Below are 24,078 nucleotides of genomic sequence, written 5' to 3'. Positions count from 1 at the left end.
CTCGCGGCCGGCGGGAGTGGCTCTCAGCTTAACGACAGGGTGGCAACAGCTTGTAGTGAAATAACGAGGAATCTGGATAGCTGCTGGATTGGTAGCAAGAGTCGGAAGAACTGTGGCGGACAGAGCCCGCCATCAGCCACCTGGCCTCCAACGTCTCAGCAAGGCTCAATCATACAGTGGTAACGAGAACACCAGAGCAAGCCAGTGGAGTTCAGTCACCGCCATGCGTGTCAGCCACATGACCAGTCGCGCAGCACCCCGGTCCCAGCAGACCCGTCCCTCGCGGGCCTCATCACAGGCCATTCGCGGGTCTGTCCACCGGCCCGCGGGAAAGGCCGCCGCGCCAGAACCGCCCGGCTCCACCGGAGCAGCGGCAGCCGAGCCTGGCCGCCGCCCTCCGGCAGTGACCGAGCGCCACTTCCCGTCCCGGGAGCGTACCGAATGCACCGGCGACGCCCATGTCCACGTGGATCCAGGAGCCCGGGAAGTCGAAGCCCCAGGTTGGCGCCGAATGAAGAGGCCGGCGCACGAGACCAGCGCGTTGCTGCGGTCCTGGAACGGAGACGACGTTGGATGTGCGGACAGTCGCGCGAGCGAAGCCGCCGGTAGCGACGGCAATGTGCTGGCCACAGCCGCCACACCACCGAACCGCTCGGGGAATCCGCCCCACGGGCAGGTGGTGCTCGTGCCAATGGCTGGCACCGTACCCCGCGGTATCAATGTGATGTTGATGAGTGCTTGAATCTTAAGGCTGTGCAATTTTTCGTTCAACAGCAGTTGCCTTCATCTCACACGCAATTTGGCACCTTTACGATATCATGTATGACGCCTTAGGACAGACAGGAAGCAGGGAAGGCTGTGCAGTCCACTTCACACTTAACTATAAAAAATCACAATTAATGCAACCACCAGCTGAAACGGCGCGTCAGCCTCTCGCACAAAGCGCCTCCAAGCTTGCCAGCAGCAAACAGAGCACCGCCGCCATCAGGTCAGGTCAGGTCAGGTCAGGGCGCAGAACAAGGACCGGAGCTAAGAGACCGTCTGGCGGCCCCGTCCTGAGCCGGGCAACACCGGCCCTCCGCGCCGTCGCTGTCGGAACTCACCGCGGCCGAGTTCTTCATGGTCGGCCACGCTGGAGGCGAACTCGCTGAAGTGCAGCTCGGGCGTGTAGGGCACGGGAACAGGAGGTCCCCGGTGGCGCGGCCGGCCGCCGCGCCCAGCACCTCCCAGCACTCCTGGTTGGTCAGCAGCGCGCCGTGGTACTTGCCCGTCGCCGTGCCCTGCGGCAGTCAGGTCAGGTCAGGTCAGGTGTCGCGTCACCGTCGCCAGCTAGACGACTGGCAGCGTACCCGGCTATAACAGGACGGGAGCTCTTGGTGTGCAGTCGTGGGGACGCTCAGGTGCAAACAATCCCATCAAACGAGCCCGGTTTTCGAAGTCTCGGTACGGGCAAAGCAGCGTTGGGGACGACAAACAGGGACACTGATGGCGCTCAACACGTTCGACAGAACAGCGCGATTCGCTCTAACTGCCACATCTAACGGCGACAACGTCAGAAAGGTGGCCTGCAAATGCCACCCCGCACACGAGACGTCCGCCTCCCTCGCGCCACGCGTTCCCGCGCGCCGACCGGTGGCCGCCAGCACCGCGGCCGCTCCCGGCCCCCCGCGGGCGGCGGCGCGCTCACCTGCGCCCCGACCGGTGGCCGCCAGCACCGCGGCCGCCCCCGGCCCCCGCGGGCGGCGGCGCGCTTCACCTGCGCCCCCGTCAGCGTGGCCATGTCCAGGATGGTTGTACACTTGAGGTCCTTGTTGGCGTACGCCACGCCGTCGGCTGAAGAGGAGGGCGGCGCCACGTCACGGACAGCGTGCGCCACCGCCCCCGAGCCGCCGGCGCGCGGCGGCGCCGAGCACCCGACGCCGGCAGCGGCGCGGCGCCGGACGGCGCTCTCGCCAGGCGGCGCCAGCGGCGCCCGACCACGCATACGGCCGACCCACGCGCGGCGCCGCGCGGTGCCGCTCGGCTCTGGACGGCAACGCGACGGACGAGTGGTCAGGCCAGGGCAGGGGCCCCTCTCATCGTTCAACAACCAAGCGGCGAACCACACACAACGCGGCGGGGCGGAGCAAGGCGAGCAGCCGTTAGCGACGTTGCCATGGGGACTTTCGTGAGGTCCACTGCGCTGCTGGCGGTTCGACCAGCACGGCAGGACAGCACCAACGACGCGCCGACGGAGCTCACCTAGCACTAGCCGACCCTCGGCGTCCGTGTTGTTGATCTCCACCGTTCTGGAACGCAAGACGATTGGCGTCAGGGGTTACACAGCCCGTGGTTCGCGCCCAGGGCGACAGCAACACACGCCCCGCAACAGGGACTGCAAACTCGCACGGCCTCAGTCCGGGGCGGCGGAGCCGGGCGGCCAAAAGGCCAGCCACTGGATGATAGCGCAGTCCCGACTCGCCAGCCGTCGATGACTGCGCCATCGCTTGCCAGTCGTGCACAGCTCGGCAGGTCGAGCGTGCGTGCACCTGGCGCACCTGACCTAGGAGCGCAGCCCGCCGGACTTGGCACGACCGGCGGCCGCCCGCCGCGGCCCGCGCGCGCGGGACCGACCTGCCCGAGTAGAGCGTGTGGATGTCGTCCGGCCGCGTGGCAGTCGGCCCGACGGCGTTCTCCGGCCACGCAGAACACGGCGTGCAGGTTCTGCGTGAAGCCCGACTTGACGGCCACCAGGAAGGCGCCCAGGATCGCCGCCGCGCCGCCCAGGTCGCGCTTCATGCCCGGCATGGTGGGTCTGCGGGCCGGCAGACGTGGCGGCATGCGCGGCATGGTGGCATCAAGGCCGGACACGGAAACGCGCCAGCGCCACACGTGGCGCAGAGATACACCAGCCAGGTACATAGTTCACGTCATCCCCTGATGCCGGTTCCTATTTTCTAACAAACACTACTTTTCAGACTGCTTTGGGCGCACACGCGCGTGCACGTGGCGCACACATACGCGTGCTGCGCGTGGCGTGCGTGATGGCGAGAGTCGCCATGTTCACAGCGACGGCGCTACTCTGCTGCCCCAGGAATTTAAACAATTCATTAACGAAGCCGCCCATGTCCTGTGCAGTGGCAGCGACCCACGCAAACGGGCGTTAGCCGAGCACATCTGCAGCGCCCAGTCTCGGCCGGAGCCAGCTGCCGGACAGGTAGCACAGGTGTCGCGGCAGGCGGCGCCCGCAGCCGACCTTGGTCTTCATGGAGAGTCCGCCCGTGTCGTAGACGATGCCCTTGCCGACCCAGGCGATGCCGTGTGTGGCCCCGGCCGGGGGTGTGGCTGAGCACGGCCAGCGCCGGCGGATGCACCGCCGCCTTGCCTGGCACACACGGGGGCAGGGGGTGGGCCAAGGTCAGCACCTGTCACGCGGCGTCGTGTCGCCACCGTCACGCACGACCACGGCAGGCGACGGCGCAGTCACGAGCGGCTCGTGACAAGCTGTGGTACTGTCGCCGACGGACGCGGTCCGACCTCTGTTAGAGACTGTCGCGAACTGTTCGGGGGACGTCACAGTCATTGAATACCATGAAAACATACAACGACGGCCATGGCGGAGACTAAAGGACCCCCGTCACACATAGCAGGCATGCTGGCAACAAGTGATCCGCTTTTTTGCTGCTGTCAGTCAGTTAGTAAGTCAGTCAGTCAATGTTTTTTCAATTTGCTGCTTGCACCAGCTCACAACACACTGGCGAATCTTTAACGTGCCGAGTCGCTAATGACCACATCACTCTGAGATGGGGAACGGGCCTGTGTAACGTAGGACAGATGTCTTTAATGGCCCAGCACGCGTACCTAATGAACATACTTCCATGGCGCCGTGTTTTCGAGAGTATCATGGACGCGGGCCAACTCCCCACCAGTACACACCCCCGTCCCATGTCTCACGCATGCCGCAATAGGAGCCCCTGTCCCTCTCGCCCTAGCAGTGAGCCCCTCGCCACCGTGTCTGCCGCAAGGGACCCGCCACCACTGCAGCGCACGGCCAGTGCTCACCGACGCCGTAGATGCCGCCGAAGCCCCTGGCCTTGAGCTCCTCGCCTCTGATGAGCGTGAGCGGCGTACCCAGCTCTTCGCCCACCTGCCTCACCTCCTGCGGACGGTCAAGGTCAAGAACAGGGTCAGGATCAGAGTCATGGCCATGGTCAGGGCCAGGGCCAGGGCCAGGATCATGATCAAGACCAGGGTCAAGACCATGGTCAGGACCAGGGTCGAGATCAGGGCCAGGGCCAGGGTCATGGTCAGGGACAGGGCCAGGGTCGGGACCAGCGTCAGGACCAGGGCCAGGGTCAGGATCAGGATCAGGATCAGGATCGGGATCAGGATCAGGATCAGTGTCAGGGCAAGGGTCTGGGTCAGGATCAGTGTCAGGGCCAGGCCAGGGTCAGGGTCAGGGGTCAGGGTCAAGACCTGGGCGTCAGGGTAACGGTCAGGGTCAGGGCATCAAGGTCAGGATCAGTGTCAGGAACAGGGCCCGGACCAGTGTCAGGATCAGGGTCAGGGTCAGGGCTAGCCTCGGCCGCCGGTCGCCGGAGACCGAGGCTGGTCGAATCCGAGGCCCACGCCCGAGCATTGTAACGGTCTGATGCATGACGTGCAGAACTTCGCAGCCGTTGTACATATGCCAGCAGCGCGCTGAAACACGCCTGCTACAGCAACACGTAACATAACGGAAGGCGGGCACCACTGCTCTCCTCCCAGGAGCCATCAATTGACCCGTCACGGACGCTCTTCTGCGCCCCTCTCGCGCCACCGCTCTCCACGTGCGGCGACGACCTCGTCAGTCCCTGCCTTCCGTCCCCCACAGGTCACGAACCTCCACGAAGGCGTCCGTGTGCATCTCGTTACAGGGCGTGTCGACGATGCGGGCGGTCAGACGGATGCCGCGGGCCGCGTCCTGCAGCAGCTGCACCTGCGAATGAGACCAGGCGCGGGGGTGACAGGGGCGCCTGGCTGCACACTGCGGCACACCAGACACCGGGGACAGGAGGAATTCCGGTACGACGGCTTAGGTCCTGCAGTATACGCGAAAACGCGTCACAAGCCAACACCTTGCATTGCCAATGTATCAACAGTGACATAGTGTTTCAGTCACGTGCTCTATGCCCTGATCTGATGCAGAGTTCGGGACATTATCCGATCTAAGGCTAGCAGCTCTGCCCCATGTACAGGACAAGGTGGCCGCAGTCCAAGCCTGAGGGGGTGGGGGTGAGGATGGGGGTGGGGTGGGGGTGGGGTGGGGGTGGGGTGGGGTGGGTCTTTGCGAAACCCCAGTGCTTTCGCGCATCTGCCCTTTCACCACAACCGAACTGTGAATTCCATCACGGCTACGAGCGTAAGGGGGGCACGTCGCAATGCCGCCGCACATTCGTGGCAGCCCAGATGTGAATAGCAAGTTTCAGGCGCATCAGCCACAGCTGCGTTGGAGCACCATCTGTGAAGACAGTCGTTTCGTACCATATCCACATTCCATCACATCAAGTACCCTGCAAAGGACCGGGTCACCCATCGACTGATCACCGAAGCTGAAATACGCCGCGAACGTCCATCCCAATGGTCCACTTGAAGCCCCTACACCCGCTCATCGACTGGCCATCCCCTCCGTCCGTCTCAGGAGTCAGCTGCAAGGGCGGCGACCTATCCGGCCGGCGGCCTATCCGGCTGGCGGCCTGTCCGGCCGGCGACCTGTCCGGCCGGCGACTTGCCCGGCCGGCGGCCTGCCCGGCCGGCGGCCTGCCCGGCTGGCGGTCTGTCCGGCCGGCGACCTGTCCGGCCGGACCAGCGGTCTGTCCGGCCGGTCCGCCAGCCCTGCGCCGGTCAGCTTACCTCTTCGGCGGTCGCCTGCTCGCCGTCAGCGATGATGAACTCGACGGTGATGGTCGGCTCCGGCTGCGGGCCCGACTTGCGCGAGTAGAGCGGGAAGGCGCGCGCCACCGCGCACGCCGAGGCCAGCATGTCGGCGCGCTCACACACCAGCTGCAGACGCCAGGACCAGGGGCAGAGTCAGCGCAGGAGGCACACGGCACCGCCCAGCAGCTGCAGACGCCAGCGCGACCGGGGTGCTGGTGCGGCAGGACAGGGCTGCACGCCGCTGACGCCTGGTCAACACCGATCTGCCACTGAACGGCTTGCGGACGTACCTACCGAGTGCAGCCCTCAACGATATGCTGTTGTTATTGGGATTTTACGACGCACTCAGCTGCTGAGCCTATAACGCGCCGCCTGCCTCTCACCCTGAAAAGAAGGGAGGGCACCATTCTCGATGATAAAACACTTTTCTGTGCTCAGTGAGTGCAAGCGACACTCCTTTTCCAGCCGGCCTCACCGGTCATACAGCATAACAGTGACGCCCGACCACGAACCCTGATCAGTGTAATTGGACGTTTTCAAGCGTCGGGTTTGCTTGCTGTTTGGCCGCTGCCACTCACCACTATGGTGAGGTCGGAGCCGGCCACCAGGGAGCGCACCAGCCGGGTGACGCTGTGCGCGCGCGACGGCGTGTTGTGGCGCGCACACTTGCCCGGCAGCGCCGCCAGCGTGGCCAGGTTCAGGTAGAGGTGGATCGAGTCGGTCGGCGACGGGAACAGCTCCGAGACGGCGCGCTGCCACACCTGGCGGCGACGCGGCGCGACCGTCATCGCCCCACCCGGCCCCGGCCCAGCGGCTTGAGAGGACCGCACAACGTTACGGGGTGCGCGCATGCGCAGACGGCCGCGCCTGCAACATTCTGTACTTTGGACATTCTGTACCTTGGACAATATGAAGGCCTCCCTACTATGGGCCAGTCCCCAGCTGGGACAGGCCACGAAGAAGGCTGGCGTCGTAATGACGCCAGACCCGATAGATGGGTCTTGCTTGGATCCCACCATCACAGAAGAGTGCAACAAGTAGGCCGAAGTACGGCTGGGAGCGCATTCTTTTGCAACAGTTTAAAAACCACGTCCAAAAGGCAACTCCAGCAACGAGCTGTGAACGCGTCCCGGCCGCGTCGTCGCTCGCGGGCGGCGCGCTCCGCCAGGCGGGGCCCGGCGCGTGTCCGGCCGCGCGGCGTACCTCCTCGGTGACCCGGGGGGCCAGCTTGACCTTGACGTCGTCCCAGGCGAGCCTGGCCAGGTGCCGGATCTGGCCCAGCACCAGCACCGGCTGGCAGTCCGGGTCGGCCGCGCTCAGGCCACCGCGTACTTGAGCGTCGCCATCGCCTGAGGCGGGACGCGGCTCCGGTTAGCGGGGAGAGGGGGGGGGGGGGGGGGGGGGGGCACTGCGCGTATACGTCTGGCGCTAACGCACCGGGGACGGAACAGCGCGCATGAGGTCACAGCCTCGATAGCCGCACAGTCACAGTCACAGTCACAGTCGTAATCACAGTCAAACGATGTCCCGATAGCACGGATGGTTTAAGCGCCTGCCTTCCACCCACCCGTGGCGGGGTGGCTTCGAGTCGCTTTAGGCGCTCGCTATTTGCCCTTGACTGTGATGGCCTACGGCCGGTGGCAGCAGCCGCGCTAAAGGTCACATGACGTCAGAGGGCAGGACGGACCGTGCCGAACATTGCGGCCCAGTACACTTTTACCCCACCATTCTGATGCGCATCTGAAACTTGACGATCGGGTGGTAGGGGCCTGGGCTAACGCAACAAGCACTGCTTGGCATGGGCTCTGGTTTCAGAATTCCATTCATGCAAAAGGATCCCACGTCGCTTGTTAATCAAACCAAATCTTAAGAAAAAACAGAAGAGGGACAAGGTTCCATCTCCGATACAGAGCTATGTTTGTCAGCATGTGAGGAGGGTGGCTATGACTGATGACATTGAACCATGCAGCAGTCAGTTCAGTAATTAGAAAAGATTCAATACCTGGCTGACCACGATCTGGCCACAGCAAAGAGGTGAACGTATTAAAATATCCAGGTTGGCTGAAGTTGATTTCAGAAATAAAGTCTTAAGGCATATTCTATAAAAACTTGCAACAAAATGTTATGTTTTCACCATGTGATACCATTCCGCTCCTATTTCACTATGTGTAGGTAAAGGTGAATGCAATTCAACTTTGACTAATGATAATTTGAGAAAAACAGTATCAACATACTCCTCATTTTTTGTGACAAATTCTTTGCTGCCCACCAAAAATGTGAAATTTTTCAATTTGCACTCAGAAAAGTGTGCATGACTTTGCACTGGTGCACATCCCGGGCGCGTGAGGTTACGGTTCCAGCCACAATGCATCATAAAATGAACATTAGGTGTATTGCAGGGCATGGAAAATGATCCAAAATACCTCACAGCATACTCAATCCCACATGAAAATTCCCCATGTCCCATACATATGTTTGCAGCATTCAGTTTATATTTTGCCATACTGTTTCCTCACATGTTTTGAAGTTTGTGCTACATAACTGTGAGGGGGTTTAACAACAAAACACATCAAAGTTGAGCAACACATGTAATAGTGCTGATCCATTTTCTCAGCATTTTAGGATTTCTTGGCATTACCAGTGGCATAACAGTAGCACTTGTAGCAATGTAATTCAACTGACATGTGGAGCTTCATCATGATAAAAATTGAGAACAGGGAGTCCTTAGTGAAACTATGTACAAAATATATTTCTACTACCAAAAGATTGTTAGGATGGTGGCCAAGGGGACTGTCCCCTGCTATCTGGAAATAGAGGGGGACAGTTCCCCATCCCCAGTGACACCACCCCTGTATGCTCTCAATAAGTAAACATTACACTGCATCGCTAGAAACACCACATAACGATCACATTTGCTACCTTGGTTTTCGCTTCGGTGGAAATCATGATGAAGTGGTGAAGGATGTGGTGTTCTAGCACACTTAAACAGCAGGTTGAGCTGCAATAATATTCTTTGGACTTCTTCACAGAAATTGTAGAAATAAACTAAACCCAAAAATTTAGTGGATAGAGATTCAGATCATACATTCATAGCTGGCCTTACTCAGTGAGTGGGAGGGGATAAACCAAACAAAATGTGAAACAATCATGTTCAGTTAGATAAATGCTGACAAGTGGCACATCCATTGTGGTGCGAATGTTGGTCATATTTACTAATACAGTGATGCACCACTGTTTGCAGTTTTGGAAGAAGTGAAACCTAAAAAAATGAAGAAGAAGACTTAACCTTTCAGGTGTAGTCAAACACTATACTCATTATTACCATTGGCTTTCTGCAAATGCTTCAACCAGAAAAGAATGAAAACAGGGGATAGGGGCAGGAGGAAGGAAGTAACTATCAACTCACTAAAGTCTTTATCAGCATTTACCACAAGTGTGCTTCATACCACTGCATGCAATCCATATGACGGTGTGGTAGGAGGCTTACGGGCAGGCATATTGACAAACAACATGTGCACCTGAAGGTGCCTTTAGGTCCACCCAAACACAAGACCATGATTCTAAATAAGGTGCAATCTTATCTATCTTCCCTAAACACAACAGGTGTGCCATGCTTGACATCTTTAGCAATTTTGGACTAGATTTCATGCCTTTGGGCTCATGATGCACCCCTGATGCCTCCTTTCTTCTCCACCACCCTCACAGGCAACTGGTGTGCATGCATACCTTGGTTTACAAGCTGGAAGTGCTTCATACTACACCTAAACACTCCAGTCTACCAGGCAAATTTTGAGGAAATGTATCAAGTCTAGCATTAAATGATACTGGTATACCAAGAAGAAACATGAAATTGTTCTACATTTTCTACCAGCAAAGAACAAAAATGGAACCTCAAATTTTGTGAACTGTGGTGCACAACATACCTCAATGTATAGAAATTGCATCAATCCATGGGTACTTCAACACTAGCTCAGCACTGGCAGGTCACAGAGACAACAAAAAACCCTCAAGTGCCTGACCATGCTTTGTGCCTGGATGACTACGCAAACCACAACTGTTGCAAGTATGTACAAAAGGTGAATTTCTGTCCCATCTCAAGCTGGAAAATATATTTTGATCACACAACCAAAAGTGGCACAATCTCCACCCATTAATATGTTAAAGTAACATAATAAACTTGATCCTTGCACCATTCAACACCCACAGAGCAGACTGTTCTAAAAGCCAGTGGAGAGACAGGTGTTGACACTGGCACTGTAATGAGCAGGGTCCTATTTTAGCTAGAGAGTTACATAACTTTGACCTATTTTTCTCAATGCAATGCCATAGGACCAATAACAGACCTTCCCACTACCGGTGTCTTCAGGAGAGGGAAGGGGGGGGGGAGGTGAGGGTAGCCCATCAGCAAACTCCCAAGATGGCCAGATTTGGGCAGAAGAAGAAACGACACATGCCTAGACTTTTAAGGAACTTCAGAAGACTCTAGGCTAATGTTTGCATGTTACTGAACATGCCTTCCACTAAGAATATCCAGAATTGGACAAGTTTTTGAAAATCAGCATATCTTTCAAACTTCAACTACTGGACTGGAACCTTCCCAAGTTTGACACGCAAATCTTGGATCTGTCATTGCTACCCACATATCAAGTAGGCAGCCACTGCTTAGGGAGGCATCCCTCACCAACAACCTGCTGGCACTGAAATTACCAACTCCTGATGCGTTCCAAACAAGACCCCATCTCCTGATGCTTGCCAAACCCAGGACTGCTAGCTAATGTACTAACATAATGCATTATTGACTTAACACTAACTGCAGACAGCATGACATGAAATTCTTACATGTTTGATACACCAAATTCATACATATTACAATACACATAATTGTACATGTTTCAAATGGGATTTATCCAGGAAAATTGAGAAGACTGCAATCATGACACATTATCATGAATTGAGGTAACAAGGCTTTAACCAAGAATGAGAGCATTAAGCTGAATTTCCAAACAGAATTTCTGGGGTTTTATTCTTGGATCCCTTTTCATGCCGACAGGTACCTAGACCTCTCCCGATGCATAAACTCCCATGAGTCAATTAGAAAGCGGTGAACCACTTCCTTGTAGTGAAAGCAGCCTTGCCGACACAACGGATCGGTAAATAGCTCCCTAAAAGAAAGATAGATATGTAGATACCTATTCGGCGATTGCCGCCTCCGGAACTGCTGTTGATATCCCCCTTGCACCTACGGCCCGCAACCTCACGCCGACTCAAAAAGGAACTCCACGCTTTTGCAGTTGTGTCTGGCTCCAAATTTCTGGCGCTTCTCGTCTCGAGGTCAAGTTATTAAGGTGTCCTCATTATAATTCGGCATATCAGTGAAACTGAGAGGTCGCACACCAAAATGATTTATGCTGGCACTACATGAATGGAATTCCAAAAAATAACTTCAAAAATATTTTTTTACACTTTATGATTCAAGAGACGTTTGTTTCTCTCAGCAGGACACATGAGCGGCCAACCACAGCTTACCACTTGCAGATTGGTGAAACTCTTACTTTACAGTGTTTTAGTAACGCACTAACAGTCAGCTGATACATTTTGACAGACCTGCGCTAGAATCGCAGCTGGTTTCATTATATGTTTTTTATCCATATTTGATTGGGTGTTCGCACTCGATTTGCCATGGAGTGCGCTGTGTCGGAATAGTTGGGTGGGCGGTTAGGTGAGTTGATCGTTAGTGTGGTTTGAAAGCGATGTGTATTTTTTATTTGATGTCACGCCTGTTGTCTGCCGGTTGGTGGGGTGGGTGGGTCCGTTTTCACTATATCAGCGATTAGCAAGACAGCAGCCATAGGTCTGCCGGAGCCTGAGTAAAAATACCTAGTTCTCACTGTGAAGTCAGTTTTTTTACTTCAGGAACATGAACAGCATAATGCTTTGCCAAAACAATATTATAATCACAGTTCAGGCTCATACATTGCTTGAATTAACAACCAAAATGTCACACAAGGTATGTTTTAAAATAAACCTGATGACCTTGGGTGCTCTTTGTAAATCAAGTGAAGTAATTTATTAGGCAGCTACTGGCAAAGCACAATCTTAGTCATATATTTGTGCCAGTGTGCCAGGTTTGGTGCATTTAGTTGAACATTCCAAGTTTACACAAGAGGAATGGATAAGTATTTATCACTTCTTACATTACCTTATGGCGATTGGGAATCACCACCAACATCACCATACCATCGCCATCACCATATCACTCGCATGTTATGTTAATTCCATCAGCATGCTGCTCAGGATTGGATGAAAAGGTATGGTTGATCAGTTGATTATCTGCTCTGTTATGATTTACTGCTTGAAACTGCATCATTTGTCAGTCATCCATTGTCTGCATCTGATTTGCTGCTGCATCTGTTGCAGAATCTGCTTCCATGGAACCAAACGGCCATCAGAAAATGGAGGGCATCAATAAGTCAGATACCATATCATCAATGAACAGGAGTGATACACTGAACTCAAAAATATCATACCAGCCCTACAGTTCTTTGGAGGTGAGGAAACAAGCAACAAATGATAGTCAATGCATTGTTTTTGTTGATGTGTATTCTGAGAGGATCATGATAATATCTGATTATGGGCCAAATCATTAATGCATCACAGTATGTTGACTGTGCTAGCCATTAACTGCCACATGCTTTCATTCCTCCTCAGCTGTTGATCATGTGTGAATCACAAGTTGTGGGATCAGGGATCAAAGTTGTGACCCCTGATCAGTACTGGGGAACCACTAGGAAATGGATTTCATTAGACTTTCACCCCTGGATAGCAAACCAAACTTTCTGGATGATGCCAAAGCATCCAGTTAGATTTCTATGTAATGTTCTTTTATCTACAATATCAGTGTGCCAAAAAGCATCACTGCATCATACATTTTATCTCCAGTGTGTTATGTGATAGCATGTACTTCTCCATGAGGGCACAGAGAGATGTAAGGCAACAGTTTAAGTCAATGCCTTTTCTTGTACATGTTGGCCAGATTTTGAGGCACTTTGTAGGGTGTAGTGATCAGCAGCATTTTCACCACACAAATGTGTTCACCCCCGCAGCATTGCTCACCTGGGGCTCCAGCTGCATCCCTTCTGGACAGAATATTGCGTCATCACACCCAGTTACTGGCACTCCTATAGGTAGAGCAGAATTGAACTTTGTCTCGATTTGCAGTGGAATCAAACAACCACAGTGGGTAACCAATGTTGTCACCACATCTAATCTGACTGCTGACACTTTACAGAACTATTTAACATGGCTCAAAGCTATAAATCTGTCATTTACCTGGGCAAGAGCGACCTGACATGTACAAACACAGACACTTGGGGGCGTATGTACATGGTGGCTCCCCAGACACGTTCCCCCTACCCCATTAGCAAACACATGGCGTGTTTTGATGTGTGCTACTAAATGCTAACAATCACGCTTAGCCAGAAACCTACAACTAACTAGATCGAGAATATGCGGTGTTGTTTTGCTGCTTGCAAAACATTTCACATCCCTGGCGAGCTTAACGGTTTTTAGTGGGCGTTTTTGAACCACGCCCTCCCCCTTGTTTGTGAAATTCTGCATACGCCGCTGCAGGCAATCAAATCGATTGCGGTTTTGCAGTCTGTCTTTTATTGCGTCTTTCTGGGCGTTGCTGGCGTTCGGGATTCCCAGGCATGGGCACGTGTTTGAGAGATTTTCGAAGCATTGAAGGTGAGTACCATATCCATGTTTTGTAAACGAAAACGCGTTGAATGTTTTGCCTTAAAACGATGGGTGGCATGCCGACAGCGCCATGCTCATACAGCGCCTACTCTCACATAAAATATACCTTCTTAGCAAACTGACACAAGGAAAAAGACTCCACGTGGTAGCCCACGCCCTCTCGCTACAGGTGGACGGTCAAATGATGGTGCATAGAGTACGCGAACGCGACCCACCCACATGCGTGTGCTCAGATAGGCGATCCTGGCAACACAGCGCATTGAAGATAACTTTCGCGGCTTTTTCGACGCGTCTTATGCAGGTGTTTTCTAAAAAAGCGGCGTAATTGCAAACCTCGGCGTCGTAATGGCCAAACGATGCTTCCATCACTTAGCATTCATTACACATCGGCACATCCCGTTGAGACAAAGTCTCAGTGCTCCGCTCCCATCTGCTCAGAGACAGATGGATGGGTTAACGTTCAGCGGCCGTTCCGCATGGAAGGGCAAGAGTTCAGTCTCTTTTTCGATCAAACGGCAGCTCTCAGTACATCAAAAGGCGTGGCAAAATGCGGAAAATTACACACCGTGCAAGCACACCATGGAAGCAAGCTTGTTGTGCTGTGATGTTTTTAGAACACTCAAATACAGGTTGATATCTAGTGCGCAGACATCTTTGTGTGTATCTCCGCCTGCCAAACTCATGACAAGGGAGTATTCCAATGCATAACTCCTTTACATGTGGCGAAAATGCGTAAAGGGCGACGGGCCGCATTCACTTATGTTAGTGCATCATCTGCATGATGGTAACAGCCACGTGTGTATCACCTCACCCATCTCACTCCACAAAAAGCGCCGCCCTGGTGTCCTTGGGGCACATAATTCTTCACATACCAACAGTATAGAGGACAGAATGCCAAACCTAGCATTGAGAACAGTAGTGACAGTGACTATGACAGCCTGTTTCAAGATGTATGATTTTGACACATGACCTGAGCAAGGCCTCGTCTTTGGGAACAACTGTGCTCTCCAATCTCATAGGAACGACCCTCTCACCACGTGTGACATTGTCGCAGCACACAGCACCCACTAGTCTTATTAACTCACCTTAGTCACGTTGGTCACGGACCATCGAATGCGGAGCAGAAGTCTGGCTAATTGGCTAGTTAGGTATCAAGATTATCGCCTGGAAATTGGATTGCGCGCAAAAGCGCGTACATGCCGAATAGCCCGGCCGGGGAGTGAGTACGGTGAAGACCTCATCAGAATCACCGGCATCACACGGTCGCAGCTGCAGAACGGCTGCCGCCAGGGGACGCATCCCCGACCAGGACTGGCAGATGAGACGCGAGAGCAGCGCGCTGCGACGCACAGACGCTGTCCCTGCCAGCTAGTGACCGACATAAGTGCCCCGGCCGTCCTTCCCTCATCCTGTTCCCAGCTTCAGGATGGCAGCCCGGTGCCCCCGCTCACGCACGTGCGCCGTGTCGGCCCGGCGTCGCCAGGTGCTGATCCAGGACCAGTGGTATGGCGCCAACGCCTGTCTGGAGGGCGACTACCTGAGCCTCACGCTGGACGACGTGCACGACAACTCGGTGAACAACAACGACAGCTCGCCCACCGACGACGTGCCCGACGCCGTGGCCAACCACAAGCGTACGGTCGTCGTCAATAAGCAGGAGAACAGCGGACTGGGCATCTCCATCAAGGGCGGCAAGGAGAACAAGATGCCCATACTCATCTCCAAAATATTCAAGGTGGGTTGCAACGACGCGAGCGCTGAGGCTATGATGCGTTTGCTCGGCACGGTGGTGCTGATCGCCGTGTCAGCGTGTCTTTGGAAGTCAGAGGGGGCTTAAAGTCTTAATGCGGCGTGACGGCTGCTGGTGCCGTGCTTACCGCGCAATAGTTTGCATTTGTCCCGCTTTGAGTCTGCTGTTGAACGGGAGGCATGACGCTGTGCGATCGGAGGGTGAGAGGCAGGCGCCGCCGTCCAGCCTCAGGAGCTGAGTGCGTTGTGAAGCCCCAGTGACGACGGCGCCTTGTGGTCACCTGACACGGCAGGCCGTTGTACTAAGACGAACCGATGCCGGGCTGTGGGGCCCGGCTGACACTGGGCCGTCGGGGCCAGCGGACGCTGGGCCGTCGGAGCCGGCGGACGTTTGGCCGTCGGGGCTGGCGGACCCTGGGCCGTCGAGGCCGGCGGACCTGGGCCGTCGAGGCCGGCGGACCTGGGCCGTCGGGGCGGCGGACCTGGGCCGTCGGGGCCGCGGACCCTGGGCCGTCGGGGCCGGCGGACCCTGGGCCGTCGGGGCTGGCGGACCCTGGGCCGTCGGGGGCCGGCGGACCCTGGGCCGTCGGGGCCGGCGGACCCTGGCGGCGGGGCCGGCGCCCTGGGCCGTTCGGGGCTGGCGGACCCTGGGCCGTCGGGGCTGGCGGACCCTGGGCTGTCGGGGGCCGGCGGACCCTGGGCTGTCGGGGCCGGCGGACCCTGGCCGTCGGGGCCGGCGGACCCTGGGCGTCGGGCCGGCGAACCCTGGGCCGTCGGGCCGACGGAACGCCGGACCGTCGGGGCCGGCGGACACCGGATGCCCGACTTGTCAGGGCGGGTTGCTGACCTCCCCGCCGCCGTCAGGCATGGCGGCCGACCAGACGGAGCAGCTGTACGTGGGCGACGCCATCCTGTTCGTGAACGGCGAGACCTGCGCGAGGCGACGCACGACGCCGCCGTTCAGACCCTCAGCGCTCGGCAAGCGGGTGGTGCTGGAAGGTACGGCTCGGCCGGCCGTCGGCCGGTGTGCTCCTGAGCTTCGGAGAGGACGCGCCCGGCGCCCGGCGTCTCTCGCCCCCGCCCACCTCGTCCCAGTCTCACTCGGGCTTTCATTTGTAATGTTTGAAAATGTTTGTCTCGTGTTTTGAGTTGTTTTGTGCTCTTCCGCAGTGAGCTTTTCCCGGGCCCGCGGTCCCATTTTCTCTCCTGATGTCGGTTTCTTGCTGGTGCCTCTGATAAGGATTTTTGAAAGTGGACATTTGACATGTTGCTCCGCTGTGTTTTATTTTGCATGCGACGGGACGCGGGGTGTGTGTACGCTCCCAATGACACGTGGAGTGAGTTATCTGCATATTTGACTTGGCAGCAAATGCTTGTGACTAGCCTCAAATGCCTGATTATTTGGTTGCATCATTGGTTTGATTTGGGGGTTTTGCAGTGGGTCGGTGACTGCCCAGTCGCTCGCTGTTTGCGTTGCGGCGCTCCGACCGGTCTGTGGCCTGGCTGCTTGCTTGCCTGATGGCTGGCCTGGCTGTATGCTCCTCGGTTGGCCTGTCGTGGTTAGCTGGCATGCGCGTGTCTCGGCCGTCGGGACCGGCCAGGAGCCGCCCGCCGCTGTCGGCCGGTCCCGGCCGGCCGTCGCCGGGCCGGCCGGCGGACCCCCGACAGCGGCCGCGCCCGCACGGCCCGGTTTGAGCTTGCGCCCTCCCCTTCCCATCCTCCCTTTTCTGCGCTCCTGGATCCGCCTCTGTCTGCTCTGTCGGCCCGCCCCCTCCAGTCGTCCCGTCGTTCTACGTTTCAGTCAAGTACCTGCGCGAGGTGAAGCGCTACTTCCGCAAGGCGACGCTGACCGGGCAGCTGGGCTGGGACGTGGAGCGCGAGTACCTGGCCGAGGGCGCTGGCTCGCCGGCTGAGCGACCAGCCGAGCGCAGCCCCGACACCAAGCTGGTGCGGCTCCAGCTGTGCCAGCTGGGCCGCAACATCCGCTGTCAGGGTGAGCTGCCCGCGCGGCGCGCGCGCGCGGACGCGACGAGCGGGCCGGCTGGCGGCGCCGCCTGGTGCGCGCTGGAAGAGGTGTCTCAGGTGGGAGGTTGCGAGCGTCGGGAGCGCCGATGATGATGTGATTGTTCGGGCTTCGTCGATGGTAACGATCAAGTGCAAGCTGAATTGCCGAGTTTTAACCGGCCAGGAATGCTGTCGAGTCTGTTTTGCCCCTGAGTTTTCTCTCGTCGACTTCAGTAAGCGTTTGGTCTTTGTTTATTGGGTTGAATCGTGAATTGTGTCGCCGAGCTTGACCTGAGAAGCCGGGTAACTGATCACTGTTCGACAACACCAGGGCAGACTGAGCCACGCCGTCCTCCTCTCTATCTCCACAGAGCCGAACAGTTTCGAGATTCACTCGCAGGACCTGCTGCACTCGTGCATCCTGCGCTTCCAGGACGCCGGCCAGGCCACCTGCTGGTTCAACACGCTCCACTCTTCGCTCAGCGCCCTCGCGCGGCAGGTGGGGCCGGTGCTTCGGAGCGGCGCTCGGCACGGATACTCAGGAGCGGCAGCGTCGCTTCCGTGCGTGTGCTCGGTGTGGGGGATGTGGGCGACTCCCTGTCGGCAGGCTGACAGGGGGTGAGCGGTGTGGCCCGTCATGGTGAATGCTCTGTCAGGTGCTCAGGGTCTGAGTTGGTTTGTGTTCCCAGCGGCGGTCTGTAGCTGTGTTAGATGCTCGCCAGTCTGTCAGCTAGAACCCCACTTGTGGCGGCTGGAGGAGCACGGCTTGCCACGTGCCCGCCAGCAGCCTCCCACCTCGCGATCTCGTGCTGTGCCGAAGCTGGATGGTGCCCGCCAGCAGCCTCCCACCTCGCGATCTCGTGCTGTGCCGAAGCTGGATGGTGCCCGCCAGCAGCCTCCCACCTCGCGATCTCGTGCTGTGCTGAAGCTGGATGCCCCGAACTAGTCGGTCACCTCACGTGGTGGCAGGACGGCGCCCTGCCACTGGAGCACCGGGGGTCACGGTCGGTGAGCTTGCCTGCAGTCACACGGCTTGTGCCGGCTTATGATCAGACACGCATGGGAGAGACCGCGTCAAGTCGTCGCATTCCCGCGCCGGTCGTGCAGGCCCGGGCGCTCCGCGTCCGGTCCCGACCGTCCCGTCCGCCTGCGTCCCCAGGCGATGGAGACGACCAACGAGCGCGTGCGTGACATCCTGGACGGCAGCGGCGTGCTGCACATGGGCTGGGTCTGCGTCCGCTTCAACCGAGCAGGTAGGCGCCGGCCCGCGACCGTGCTCGATGGCTTCTCGCCGTCAGCGCGGTGTGTCTGCCTGTCGCGGCCGCGTTCACGACGTGCGATGGCTTGCTTAAGCTGTGGCTGCGACAACCGCAGGGCTCGGTGGGGTCTGACCTCCGAACGTGAGTGAGTTTGGGGAAGAATGTGGCTGTTGTGATCGGAAAAGACAACACCAATGCTGACTGAACGCCACTAACCCTTAAGGTGTGCGTACCCTCATGCCCAAAGCGGCGCCTGATGTCTGAGTGCTGTGTCTGGCAGCCGTTCGCCGTCCGTATTGTCGCGCTGTGGCGTGCGCTGAGAGGGGCGCGACCCAGCGGCCGTGACCCGGCCTCACCGTCGACGGCCGCGTGCCCGCGGCAGGACCAGTCGCTCGACAATCGGCCGTGGGAGCAGCGGTTCGCCGCCGTCACCGAGCGAGAGTGTGCTCATGTTCGCCAAGGTGCCGTGGACGCTGGAGGCGTGGGCGGCGCCGCAGGCCGCCTACCCGCTCATCATGACCCGGTGAGACGGCGTGCGGTCGCCCGAGGTCGCCGGCGGTTGCCAGCCCCCCGGAGACCCTTGACTTGTGGTCACGAGTGAGACGCGCCGCCGCCTCTCAGCTAGAACAGCAGAAGCACCGGACGAGATTTGTTGAGTGTCTGATCTGTGTCACCGGAGTAAAGAACCAGTGGCACGTGGGCGTCGCTGGAGCGGCGCTGGCACGTGCTCAGCCGCCCGGCCGTGACACGGTGACACATGACGCGTGACGCGCGCGGCGGCGTCGGCAGGTTCGTGCGCTACCGGCTGACGCCGGGCGACGCGCCGCCCTCGCCAGCCGAGCCACATCCGTTCACGACGCGCACCGGCACGCGCCACGGCGTGACCAGCGTGCAGTGGCGCGTGGAGACGCCGCGCGAATCTGGCCAGCTGGAGCCGCAACCGTCTGTGCAGGCCACGCACGCGGGCCGTCGCCGACCTGGCAGCAGATCCAGTTCGGTGAGACGCCGCCGCCGTCGCGCCGCCACCCGGGCGTGGCGGAGCTGGGCAGTGGGCGGAACGCTGGCGATTCGGGGGTCCCAGCGTGTGTTGAATGGTTCAGGAAACGTGGCGCGTTCTGTGGCACAGGAGTTGAAAGCTGTATAGTGCTTTAAGAACAGGCCGCACTGGCCGTGATGCCGTTCTCAGGGCGAGGTTCGCGTTAGGTGTCGCCCGCTGCGTCTCGCTCATTGGGAATGGGTGTCGAAGTGACGGACGCGGCACGTGCCGTCCTCTCTTCGAGACGGCAGTGTAGCGCCGACAGAGGCTTCTGGCATCTGGGGGTGTTTGGCTGACGGTATTTTTACCAGACACGGCTTTGCCTGACAGCGTTCTCTGCTCGTCCGCTGTTGGAGGGGGGATGGGGGTGGGGGTGTGGGTGTGGGTGTGGGGTGTGGGTGGAGGGGCTATGGGGGGGGGGGGGGGCCTCCCCGATGTCTTGGTGTACTGTCTGGAGTCGCAGAGCCAGGTGGCGTGACGAGCGTGTGTGAGGATCTTGCTGGCAGTGCGACATCATTTTTCCATTGGCGTATTGGCATTTTTCCTTTGGCTGGTAGCATATTGTGTGCCTGTTTCAACCATTGGAAGTGAGCCGAAATACCATCGGTTTTCTCGTCAAGGCTGTGTGACTGTACAACCTTTACTAACACTGAATTGAGTGGCTGCAGCTTATTGGGGTGGTTATAGCGGCCTGTCATTTGCTTGACTTTGGCCATGACTTTGGCCTTCTCAGTGGTATGATTTGTCCTTGCCTATTGCGTAACACAATTCATGGCCGGGTCTGCACCACCTCTTCGCATGCTTCTTATGTTTGCTTCGTCTTCCTAGCTGGGGGTGCCGCGACCCGGATTTTAGTTTTCTGGTGTCAACGCGCGGTTTATTGCGTCGCTGGGATGGAGGGAGGGACACTCCTGGTTGCCCGTCTTGGGTAACGGTACAGAAAAAAGGCAGGCAGGTGACCACACCTCACGGGAGGGATGTTTGCCTATCGGTGCCAGATATCCGGTGTGTCGGAGAGTCCGGTGGCCGTGCTCAGGTCGCCGGCACGCTGGCGCGGGTCCTGCCTGGTACAAAGACTGTCGGTGGAAGGGCCAGGACGCGCGTCTGACGGAAGGCATGCTGACGCGTTCCTGTCCTGGTACGCAGACTGATCGGTGGAAGGGCCAAGACGCACGCCTCATGATGCAGTGCTGACGCGGTCCTGTCCTGGTACGCAGACTGTCGGTGGAAGGGCCAAGACGCGCGTCTCCCGATGCAGTGGTGACGCGGTCCTGTCCTGGTACACAGACTGTCGGTGGAAGGGCCAAGACGCGTGTCTCACAGTGCAGTGTTGACGCGGTCCTGTCCTGGTACGCCAGACTGTCGGTGGAAGGGCCAAGACGCGTGTCTCACAGTGCAGTGCTGACGCGGTCCTGTCCTGGTACGCAGACTGTCGGTGGAAGGGCCGAGACGCACGTCTCATGATGCAGTGCTGACGCGGGTCCTGTCCTGGTACGCAGACTGTCGGTGGAAAGGCCAAGACGCGCGTCTCATGATGCAGTGCTGACGCGGTCCTGTCCTGGTACACAGACTGTCGGTGGAAGGGCGAAGACGCGTGTCTCACAGTGCAGTGGTGACACGGTCCTGTCCTGGTACGCAGACTGGTCGGTGGAAGGGCCAAGATGCGCGTCTCACGATGCAGTGGTGACGCGGTCCTGTCCTGGTACACAGACTGTCGGTGGAAGGGCCAAGATGCGCGTCTCACGATGCAGTGCTGACGCGGTCCTGTCCCGGTACACAGACTGTCGGTGGAAGGGCCAAGATGCGCGTCTCACGATGCAGTGGTGACGCGGTCCTGTCCTGGTTACAGAGACTGTCGGTGGAAGGGCCAAGATGCGCGTCTCATGATGCAGTGCTGACGCGGTCCTGTCCTGGTAGCAGACTGTCGGTGGAAGGGCCAAGATGCGCGTCTCACGATGCAGTGGTGACGCGGTCCTGTCCTGGTACACAGACTGTCGGTGGAAGGGCCAAGATGCGCGTCTCACGATGCAATGCTGACGCGGTCCTGTCCTGGTACACAGACTGTCGGTGGAAGGGCCAAGACGCGTCTCACGATGCAGTGGTGACGCGGTCCTGTCCTGGTACACAGACTGTCGGTGGAAGGGCCAAGACGCACGCCTCACGATGCAGTTCGAGGACGGGCTGACGCTGCGGCCGGCGGCCGACCCGGCCGGCGCTGCCGCCGCCCTCTGGCACTACAGCTTCGACAAGCTGGTCGACTCAGCGACGACAACCGCTCCACCGTCCTGCTCAACTTCGGCAAGAATGAGGTCATGGTATGTAGCCGAGGGGAGGGGAGGGTGGAACGGGGGGGGGGGGGGGAAAGGGGGCGCTGGCGTCGTGATATTACGCTCCGTTGTCACAGAACACGCAGTCAGGCAAAAATGGGATTACGCATTCAAAGGAAGTGGAAATGGTTGCCTGGTTCAGGCCCTTATCTCTTGACCTTTATTGGTAAAGCTTTCCAGTTGTAAGATTTCCAGGATCCAATGCCCCAGCATGGCAATAGAAACTTGCATGACCGCTTATATTTGCTTAATATTTTATATGCCGCTTATATGTACATTTTCATGCGGTCTTCAGTCTGTTCCAATTACTTCGGGCCACTTGTGTCTGTTTCGTTTTAAGATAGGGGCAGTTTGGTGAGGCTTCTCATTCTTAATTCCATGGGGCCCTGATCTTTCAATAGTGGGAATCCTCACCAGAATTGGGCGTCTGCGCAGTTAGCAACAATTTACAGCATTGTGACCGTTTGAAAGCGCAATTTTGAGGCCGTTTACGGTGGTTGAAGCGCCCATAAAGCTCAAATATTATCAGCAGCGACGGCGTGGGTCACCATATTGCACCTTCCGCGTTGGTGCTGGTCAGGCAATCGATGCGCTTTGCTTTGCCGACATGCAGGCAATGCTATTGCCCATGCCATACCGTGCACTGCGCCGGGGGCGGCCAGGGCACAGTGTGACGCGCCTGTCCGCCGCAGGAGGTGGAGTTCGGCTCGTCGCCGAAGCCGTTCGTGTTCGCGCTGCACACCTGCCTGTCGGCCAAGGTGGAGCGACTGGGGCTCACGTGAGCGACCGCTCCCGAGCCCCCGACCCACCGCAACATATCACTCGGCCGGCCCGGCCTGCCCACTCATATCTGTCCGCCATATTGTCTTCCTTCGGCGCGCGGCGCTGGCGCCGCTGCTGCGGCCGGCAGCTGACCGTTTATTGACGTCTGACTTCGGTGTGGTGTGGGCGCGGCCCCCCTGTCGTCAACGGTTCGTTGTTTACGCTGGCTCCGGGCAGCCCGGAGGATGCCGGATCGCTTCCCCGAGCGGCTGCGTTTTTAGAGGCCGTGACCTTTGACCAGCAGACTAGTCGTGAGTTACTCGCTTTGATAATCATTTTGGTGTGCGCGTGGCGTCGGCCGCGCCGGCGCGTGGGTGTGATCGTGCTCGTTGTTGATTGGCTCGCTGCCGAGGCGCTAGCAATAACGCTGTGCGCGATGTGTTGTCCGCTCTTGCGCCAGGCTGATGCTCAACTAGGCCCGCCCCGTCCCCGGCTCTGATTCCACGCCGGGGCGGGCGCGCACCATATCAGGCCGTGTCCGCCAGTCGGCGTGTACAAACCAGGGGCCAGCCGGCGGGCTGCCGGGGCTCCGCACGCCGCCGCCGCCTCTCCGCGCTTCCTTCTGTTCCACGCGGTGGCGGCAGGCAGCGTCGCGCGGCGTTTTCCAGACGGATTCTGCATTTACGATCGCGTGTTGACGGTGTGTCGTGCCGTTCGCCGGGAGCGCGGCGCGACCACTTGCTGCACGTGAACTCTACGTCTCGCTGCACTGTGCGTAACATACTGCGCGTGGCTGGTTTGTATTATTGTGTTAAGATGGAATCCTGTATCATGGAGCGTGTGTTGAATGTATTTTCATCTTCCGACCGAGCATATTCGGTGCCAAATTGCACTCGGGCAAGTTATTAAACGTTTAATATATATTTACATTACTTGGGAGATGGTGTGTGACGCTCGGATCTCGTGCTTACAGCGCAACAGGGGCGGAGTCGTCTTCCGATAGGGACAACCGCCACCTTCCGTGACAGTTCACTGTTCAGCTGTGCCATTGTCACCGAATTACCTATAGAACTAGCCTACAATGAAACGGAACATTAGCAAATGGACGGAACCAGCAGAATCACTGCTGCCACCGACCTTTGAAGCATCTGCCGATGCTTCAAAGGCGGGGTGGCGGGCCGCCCACGCACACCAATGCGACATGGGCAGACTCGTCCGCGCCTACGGCTTCGTGGCCATTCTCCCAATACTCCATCTCCATCGCTCCTGAGCACCAGCAACGGTCAAC

At 57.8% G+C, this 24,078-nt stretch overlaps 2 protein-coding genes and 1 pseudogene across 2 annotated transcripts in view; 1 reads left to right on the top strand and 2 right to left on the bottom strand.

Moving 5' to 3' along the window:
* Positions 1-896: 896 nt before the first annotated feature.
* On the bottom strand, positions 897-13,026 carry LOC119108966 (putative aminopeptidase NPEPL1; annotated as a pseudogene).
* A 2,053-nt stretch (positions 13,027-15,079) lies between these two features.
* LOC119108965 (beta-1-syntrophin-like) lies at positions 15,080-22,976 on the top strand. The gene is made up of 8 exons (XM_037232510.1): positions 15,080-15,388; positions 16,236-16,401; positions 17,180-17,395; positions 17,778-17,905; positions 18,566-18,659; positions 19,048-19,188; positions 21,830-22,016; positions 22,721-22,976. The coding sequence occupies exons 1-6, from the start codon at positions 15,080-15,082 to the stop codon at positions 19,182-19,184; spliced, it is 1,050 nt and encodes a 349-aa protein (XP_037088405.1). The 3' UTR covers positions 19,185-19,188; positions 21,830-22,016; positions 22,721-22,976.
* An 885-nt stretch (positions 22,977-23,861) lies between these two features.
* LOC119108964 (G1/S-specific cyclin-E1) overlaps positions 23,862-24,078 on the bottom strand; it is a 2,534-nt gene continuing 2,317 nt past the window's right edge. Inside the window, exon 5 of the mRNA XM_037232509.1 lies at positions 23,862-23,866. Within this exon, the coding sequence (XP_037088404.1) occupies positions 23,862-23,866 (5 nt within the window). The remainder of the gene's footprint in view (positions 23,867-24,078) is intronic.

The sequence above is a fragment of the Pollicipes pollicipes genome, unplaced genomic scaffold (assembly GCF_011947565.3).
Source record: "Pollicipes pollicipes isolate AB1234 unplaced genomic scaffold, Ppol_2.1 Scaffold_7135;HRSCAF=8457_pilon_pilon_pilon, whole genome shotgun sequence".
Taxonomy (NCBI): Eukaryota; Metazoa; Arthropoda; class Thecostraca; order Pollicipedomorpha; family Pollicipedidae; genus Pollicipes; species Pollicipes pollicipes.
The sequence above is the reverse complement of the archived record's forward strand: the minus strand, read 5'-3'. Positions and strand labels throughout refer to the sequence as shown.